An 8,941-nucleotide genomic window follows, 5' to 3' on the forward strand; every position below is an offset into this window, starting at 1 on the left:
ATCTTGAGGTTTGGAGGTTGGTGAAAAACCTGGTAGGGGTTGTAATTCAAAACCTAAACGAGCAACCAACTGCTGAATTGCCTGGACTGTTTCACCATAATCTAAGGATGAACTTGTTGTAGTTGTAGTCGTGAAGGCTTGGACGGATGTAGGTTAAGAACTGGGTTTTTGTATTAGTATCTAATGATTTTCTAGAAAGCCTGGAAGTTCATTAAATAAAGATGTGAATTGCATAGCAAACAAAGTTGGTTTGACTCTATTGTATTCGTCATGAAGACCTGCAACAACCAGCATAACAATGTCTTTGTCTAGCATGGGATGGCAAATGTTTGTGAGGGCATTGACATATTCTTGTGCCCTAGCAATATAGGCAGCCAAAGTCTCATCTCCTTTCATCTAGATCTTTAAGAGTTGTGTCTTAAAGGTAAATTTTCTCTAGAGGAAGTGTGTGGGGCATATGCTCGTTCAAGACCTAGCCAAAGATCACGTGAGGTGACTCCTTGAACATGTTGAAAAGAGGTGTATGAGATGGTGGAGATGATTAGCATACGAACATGGGTATCATTCCACAACCTGGTTGTATAATCCGGGTTGGGTTGGATGGATGGTGTTGTTCCTTCTTTGTCTTTTTCGGAAGAGGCTGGGATCGTTGATGGAGGGCAGGGAATGTTTCAATCAATGTAGCCGAAGAGGCTGTGTGAGGTGAGGAAGAGTTGTATCATAAGTTTCTAATGGCCATAGTTTGATGGAGATAAGGTAAAGCCGAATTTGTGAGAGTTAGGTGATGTTTAAGGGAATAAGCTGGTTGACCATCTTGTAAAAAAGAAAGAAAGAAAGAAGAATTTGTGATGTAGGGTGACGGCAAGAAAAAGGTACATACCCTAGGCTCTGATACCAAAATAAACTTGGTAAATAATTGTATATTGATTGTGTTATTATGTGAATACAATATAGAACTACATATAGATATTGTACAATCTACTAGGGCCGGGTATAATGGTTATAAGGTCGGACTATACTAGCTAAACTATATCGTCTAATAAGGGAGCACGTGGTACATTGTAAAGAGCTCCCAGGGTACCGACAATCTGGTTTGGGATTTGCTCTTTGACATTTTCAGGCGGGCCGGAATTTTTTGCTAAGAAAGAAGCACTTGTGAATTTCTTGACTATTCCGCCAGATGAAAGACCGTCTCTTCGACCGACTGACATTTTAGTCTTTGGATGGATAGGAAGAAAGCATGTGTGGATCTAACCAAGGTTTCCCCTATGTTGGGTTTAAGGAGCAGTGGTTTTAAAAGTTGCTTCATACTAAGTGACTAAACATGAGAAGAAATGTCTTGACAACAAACATGTATAAATCTTTTGAATTTTACACTTCTGGTTTCCTCGCGGCTGAAGCTGTGAAGTTATTTAGCCGTGTTCCACAGATCCCAAAGATCAATCAATATAGTTTTTAAAAGATTGGGATTTGCAAATAAAAATTGGTAGTGAAGCGAATTGTCCGTTCGTGTTCTGTTTCGATTTACTCACTACTTTTAATTTTTTTTAATGAATTCCACTTGACATGTTTGATATTATTAACCCATTTGACCAACCTCACCCAAACTAACCCGTTCTTATAAAACGGGTGAAAATCAAAGCTACTAATTTTACCACACGACAACTCGACATCCAGTGTGTAAAACATCATAATATGTAAGCAACAAGCTTGTAAAGTTAGGTAAAAGGGTTCATTGTAGACAGAAACATACAGAGTCCTGTATTCATGTTTTTAGACTATTTTCAAACGAAAAATCGATGCAACAGCATCCGATTTCGGGTCATAAATAATAACATAACAATCTACATTAATACAAACCTAAACGCAGTACACAGCTAATACCTTTGGCAAGCAAGAGAACAATTGGTTGCTCCATCAACCTAAAGAATGTGAAGAAAAAGATTTAACAAAAAAACAAAATTAATGAAAAGTTGAAATGAACCAGGTTAAAACGGGTCATCTTCGAGATAGGTTCATTTCTATTGCTTGACCGGTCAACTCCATTGAATTTCCAAACTTATTGGCTTCTCTTGCTATTTGAATATCAGAAGGTCTACAATGTTGTATGAACATTTTTATACCAAACCGAGGGACAACCGCTGCTATCTGAATGCCAAGTAAGCAAATCCAAAATGATCCCTTGCTTGCAAGATTAAATATTGCCCTACAATCATAAATCCAAAAACTTTCATAAATAATATTTATAGCCTATATATGTGTACGCACTGGAATTTTAAATACTTGATTTTGTATTCTTTTACTGTACAAAATCACTAAATACATTCGGAGGCCACATTACAAAGAAAAGACGCAGCCTCACTTTTTGAGGTCAAACAAATGAAATTCTACTCCAAATTGTTATGTTTTCTTCAGATTTTTGGTACAGTTTAATAAAGTAGGATTCTTTGAAAAAATATTTTCCAAAGAACACACAGTGCGTCTATTGAGGTCCCGGAAAATAAAATATAAAAAAAATTAAATTGAATTGAATTATTATTGTCTAAAAGAAAATGAGTCAAACGAGTTAACCAAGTCAAAAGCCACCAAAAGTGTCAATCATTTCGATCAAAACGTTAGATTATTATTATACTAATATATATGAATGCCACACTAGTTGGCATCGCCTCTAGTAAACACAAATCAACTAAAAGGTTATATATACATACCAGTAACCAGGTAACACGGGAACCACATCAATGATGATAACACAAATGCAAGTTGCAACAATCAACCCCCAAATGGACGCATGGCTAACCCAAGTCCACCTAATAACATCCATGGCTAAGTGAATATTGACCAGAAAAACAACCGCAAGGGTCCAAAGATCACCTAAACTCGAACCGTCAATGTCACTTTTCCAGTATGCAAAAAGGGGAACATAGAACACAACTATACTCTGCCATAACGTATCAGCAACTGTAAGCCAAAATAATGTTGAATTGTAGCTTTCGTGTCGTTGACCGGCCCCATATAGCTGAGGATAAGCCAACAGAGATCTTCTGCTTAAATCTTTATCAAGAATTGCAATAACAATTGTGGGTACTGAGGTGTAGACTACAGAATATAACACGCTGCTCCATTCGGTTATAGCTGTGGTCAAAGTAAAGCCTGTAAACAGCACGTACCTGGACAGATTCATGTACATATTAGAAAACCGAACCCTAGAAGTGCTAATGTCAACCCTTTCATATGGAAATAGGTCATTCGAGTCACAATTTTGATCTCTAACGTTAAACGAAAAGTTAAAAAAGGTTAATTATAAATAAACAGGTCAAATGGGTCGAAAGGGTGACCATTCTGGAGTTTTTTTTATGCATACAACCTCCTAAACAACATTATTAAATATATCATAACAATATAGTTTTGGTAAGGGAAAATACATAAAAAAACCAACATACCTACTGATTCCTCTCATAAAAGTCGCTAAACAACTTTTTGCACATCAAAGTCCCTCAACATGATAAATTTGAACAAAACTGTGAATTTTTTTATAACAGCTTGGAACCTGTACATCCAAAACTGTTTATATAACTAGGATAAAAGACATATATGCCAGGTAAGAAATATATATATATATATATATATATACACATGAGAAAAACAACGGACGTATCAGCTTCAACTTGATTTAAGAAAAATAGCAAAATTGTTCAAATTTAACGTGCAGAGGGATATTTTTGAGAAAAATTAAAAAGTACGTTGGTTTTTTTACGATATTTACCCTTTTTGTAATCATACTTCACACACTAACCATTAACAGAAATAATCAAACAAAACGTGTTTTGAGCCATTTTGCCCACCTGCCCATTTTCACCTTGAATGGCAAAAATACATGGACTTTCCACATCTCATCAAACATCCCTTTTGAAGGTACCATAGAGAAATATCAAATACACATAAAAGAAATTGTGTAACACACGAAATGCAATTAGGAGAAAGCAAATAAAATTTGCAATACGAAGAAAAAAAGAAGCTAAATATAAATGTTTTTTACTCGACTTACCAAAACAAAACAAGGACAAAGACTGCATTCCTATAAAAATTATAGAGGATCATGTAACCCATGCGCTGGTAATTCCAATGCCCGTGGACTAACAAGAGAGGAACCAAAAACCTAAACTGGCCCATTGCAAAGTCAGATGCCATCACCGCTTGACGACCCTCTTGCCCACTAATTCCAATTCCAACATCGGCCATTTGGATCATTGAAACATCATTCGCACCGGCAAACATTTACAAACACAAATATTTATCAACGCCGTCAATTTTTCAAGAAAAAGAGATGAACTTCGAGTGTATAGATCAGACGCGCGCATGCAGATTCAATAAAACCTTATGAATGGGTTAATTTGGGTTGTGTTTTTGTCATAAATTAGTCAAACAGAATAAAAGTCGACCAAAGTCCAATTTTAATGCATACAAGCTCCCAAATATTGATGCGTGTGTGCGTGCGTGCGTGCATACATACATACATACACACATACATAGAGGTGATAACTAGCTTACTTGAGACATACGTGTGATAATGTGCTTAGACCATCCATTTAATCTTATGGTGCACCTTTTGTGTTCTTTGATCCTCTACATCTCATGTGACCTCATCAAACAAAAAAATCCTCCAAAAATATAATACCTAACCCCCCCCCCCCCCACCCAAAAAAAAAAAATTAAACAAATTGGCATGAAACAATGCTTACCATCCCCAATGGAAAGAGTCATGTCGTCTGTCCTTTTCTTTATCATTGCCACAATCCCGGCTTTTTGCAAAGGAGCAACGCGACAACAAAGTACCACAGCACAGTTACTGGCCAACTGGAACAGCTAAAAGACAAAAAAGAACCAGAATTTCAAAATACGAAGATTAAACTAAAACAAACGAAACTGTGTGTATTCAAGAGTATTATTAACCAATCACCTGCTCTTCAAGTTCAGTATCAAGTATATACACAAGACTCGTTCCATCAATAATCAAAGCAACTGAACTTGTATCACCATTAGGTACTAAGAAGCTTCTAGAAGTAACCAAAGCATCTCCCAAACTCGTTTTGGACGACACTTTAGAGTTACTATTGATCACTATCTTATTCATGTCACTCGTTAAAAGCTTAGAAGAATAACCAATCGAAATCGCAGTTTCTTGTTTGTCACCAGTCAAAACCCAAACTTTCATATCGGCTTTTCTTAACAACTCGATTGCCTCCGGTACACCCTTTTGTAATCTATCTTCAATCGCAGATGCACCAATAATTTCAAGATTGTTTTCTAAATTAGTCGCAACCTTGCGAAGCAAACTGACTCGACCCATTACAGCAGTGCTAGCTGTTTCATAAGCAGATTGCCATTGGTGAAACTCAGGGACACTCAATTCCCGTGCTCCAACAACTAGGGTTCTCAAACCAACGGATGAGTATGATTGGAGATGGTGTTCGGTGGCTTTGATCGTATCTAAGTTTAAGGTTTTATTAATAATGTTAAACATGGAATTATCTGCACCCTTAACAATGACTTTTACAGAGCCGTTGGGAAATCCTAATATAACTGACATTCTCTTCCTGTCACTGTCAAACTCATGCATTCCAAGAACATTAAACCTGTGCTGTCATGATGGGTAATTGTTGATCAAATTAGAATCTAGAAAATTTAAAAATAGATCAAATATATATCCTATATAAAGTGACTTGAAAGGGTCTGCTTTAAATTCTAGAGGGAACTTAAAGATGTATACTTTTGAAAGATATCACTTTACTCAATCTTCAAGAAATGATGTGGCCAAATTGGTAGGGTCAAATTGGTTGGTTTGCATTGACCCCGCAAACAAATTTGGTCAATATGTTTGGCAATTTGTTGACAAATGATTAATTGCGTTGATAATATTATATAATCTATATTGTAATGAAAACAATCTAAAAACTATGAACTAAGCCAACGTTCTAATAGTTACCAACATACCTTTGTCTTTCTCCTTGAATATCAATAATAATGTGACCCGAAGTGCGTTCCATAAGCATGAAACCATAAGCAGCAGCAGCATAAACAAGTGCCTGTTCATCTGGAGAATCCCCTTGATAATCCACCAACTTCTCGTCAGGATCTGATGTGTCAACAACAATTGGCACAATTGTATTACAAGCAGCCAATGCAAGAAAGAAATCATAAATATGTTTGCTAGTAGTTGTATCATTTCCAGCTTTTGACAGTTGAAGTAACTCCTTGTCAACCTCTACCTTCATTTTTGGCCTCCAAACCTGCCCATTCACTAAAACCAGATAACAACATTAAAATAATAATAATAATAATAATAATAATAATAATAATAATAATAATAATACTGCTACTTAATTTCTGGCCGCCGCCGCCGCCAGCCACCATTATTATTATTATTATTACTTTATTGGTTTTTCCTTTTATGTTTTTCTTATGAGTTTTTGTTCTCTTTTTTCTGTTTTTACTAAATTTTTTTATTTATTTTGGCTTTATTTTATTATTGTCTTTTGTCTATGTATAACATACCATTCTTTATGCCGAGCTTTTGGAGTGAACATCATACAAAAAAAAGGTGACAATCATCAAAATGAGCTATACGAGATTTTGAAAGGGTGTTTTAACTTTAGAAGGGTATTTTTGTCATTATGTGAATTTCAGTACAGGGGGTGATATATGCAATTTTAGTTCTGGGTTGGGTAAATATGCAATTAAGTGAATATCAGTATAGAATTATGTAGCACCTTGAATGCAGTATCCCCTTTGCTCGCCTTCGAAGTTGGTTTTCTCCCCACTATAATCCACACCAAAAATGCTTGCATATTTAAACTCCATCTTGTTTTCTGTCAATGTACCTGTTTTATCCGAGAATACATACTTTATTTTCCCTAAATCCTCATTAATATTCAAAGCCCGACACTGAAATCTAGCGTTTGACGACTCATCATACATCTTATCATCTCTAATCATGAAATAAGCCTGACCAACACGCACGAGCTCCATTGATATATACAAAGATATCGGAATCATAATCTGGAACACAATAACTGACATAAGGAAAGTGAAGAATATCTCCATCCCAATACCAGAATAGTTATAATTCTCAACTTCTGGTTCAGAATAATCCTTTTTTCTATAAAACTGCAACACTTCAAGCTCGTTTACATTCCATTTCAACCAAACACCAGCACAAACGGACACAACTGAGCACAAAGCAACAAGAAAAACCGACAGCAAGATAATCTCACGGTTCATACGCGTCTCCAAACGGCTTCTTTTTGATGGTGCCCCTGAACTGTTCAACATAGCCTTGGTCTCTCTGCCACAATAAACCACCACTCCTACCGCCCAATTAGTGTTTTTAAGGACACACCCACGAAGCACAATATTAGACGGTCCGAGAGATAAGCGTTTTCCATCAATCTCCATAGCAGCCATGAAACCATATATATTCCTGTTCGGGTTCTCACACTTGATCAAGCCGTTAATCACATCTTTTTCAGGAAGTTTACAAAGGGTTTCTTGTTTTGCATAGCGGGTTTTCAAATTCGATTCACCATCAAGATTTATGGTCTGAATGTACGCGACCCCAGTCGGGTCACTTGTGGAAAGAAGAACAGCATCACAAGGGATAGTGTCATCTGCCGAAAACATAATAATCTCGCCTACTTGAATATCTTTCCATTTTTTCTGACGAAACGTATCATTCACTAAAACATACGACATGCGATTGTTTTCAATTCTGTCTGAGCGGTGCCGCCTCCAGTCCTCATAAGCATCTTTAACGGCCGTGACCAATAAAACAAAGGATAAAGGCAAGATGGAAGCACCCCGCCCAAAGACGGCCAACTGGGGAAGCTGATTAAGGATGGCAATGAAAAGAAAATATATATAGGCAACTCTGTGAAACTGTTCAAATATGTTTCTAGGCAAGAAGCTCAAAACAGAATACTTGGCTGTCCTAATGGAATTACCCGCGAATTCAAACCTTTCGTTGGTCTTTATGGGATCATTCACATACACCAACCTTGCATCCACATCATCAATCTCTCTACGGGACATTGAAATGCTAAACCTTTCGGAATCGAGGTCGCCTTGTCGAGATCCATGCGGTAGTCTCTTTGATCCCAAATCGACCACCGAGGAGGTTTTGGCAGTATCAGGTGATAATTGCTGATTATCATCTAAACTCATACCTGAATCAAAACAACATCACCCACCACACCACGATCTCTAGTAGATCATCAACAACGATTAGGTGTTGGACAAGTGAAGCTTACTGGTTGAACTAGTTACAGTTGAGATAGATGATTGATGAAAAGATTGGTTTTCCTAAATTGGAAGATATGTGGTAGTGATGGATCGCAGAAACAAAAGAATTGCCGTCCTGTCAAGGAAAGAAAAAGTCGGTCGAGATGTAACAACAACAACAATAATAATAATAATAATGGTTTAAACATCAAGATTTAAGTCGTTAACTCAAAGGCACACATGTATTTTCACCATTTATTTATTATAATACTTTTTTCAGTGAGTTGCGGTTTTCGTCCTTGTAGTTTGTTGTTTTAGTCCAATAGTTTCAAGTTTGCAATTTTCGTCTTTTTGTTTCATTTCACTTGCAATTAAACCTAAATTTACTAGTCTCGTTAAGTCTGGTCGTTAATCCACTTTCGTGCCTCTCACATGACGACCGGTTTTGTTGTTTTTCTCCCCAAATAAACCTCAGTTCTAATTCGCAAGCCCTCTCACGTGAGGGGCTGTGTATTTGGGGAAAATGGAAAAAAAGAATGAACAAAATTGCCCCTCACTTGAAGGACACACTGATGAGTTTAACGATCAGACTTAACGAGATTAGGAAATTCGGGTTTTATTGCAATTGAAATGAAACCATAGGGAAGAAAATTGCAAATTTGAAACT

The 8,941-nt window shown here is 36.7% G+C and overlaps 1 protein-coding gene across 1 annotated transcript; it reads right to left on the reverse strand.

The window, feature by feature from the left end:
* Positions 1–1,825: 1,825 nt before the first annotated feature.
* On the reverse strand, positions 1,826–8,217 carry LOC143583953 (phospholipid-transporting ATPase 1-like). The gene is made up of 7 exons (XM_077066121.1): positions 6,768–8,217; positions 5,992–6,298; positions 4,958–5,633; positions 4,742–4,863; positions 4,046–4,267; positions 2,709–3,167; positions 1,826–2,206 (listed from the first exon to the last, which is right to left on the reverse strand). Exons 1-7 carry the CDS (start codon positions 8,215–8,217, stop codon positions 1,999–2,001), a joined length of 3,444 nt encoding a protein of 1,147 aa, XP_076922236.1. The 3' UTR covers positions 1,826–1,998.
* Positions 8,218–8,941: the final 724 nt, after the last annotated feature.

Source organism: Bidens hawaiensis, unplaced genomic scaffold (genome assembly GCF_021521415.1).
Source record: "Bidens hawaiensis isolate Kalapana, Puna unplaced genomic scaffold, B.hawaiensis_p1.1 tig00032745_1, whole genome shotgun sequence".
Classification (NCBI taxonomy): domain Eukaryota; kingdom Viridiplantae; phylum Streptophyta; class Magnoliopsida; order Asterales; family Asteraceae; genus Bidens; species Bidens hawaiensis.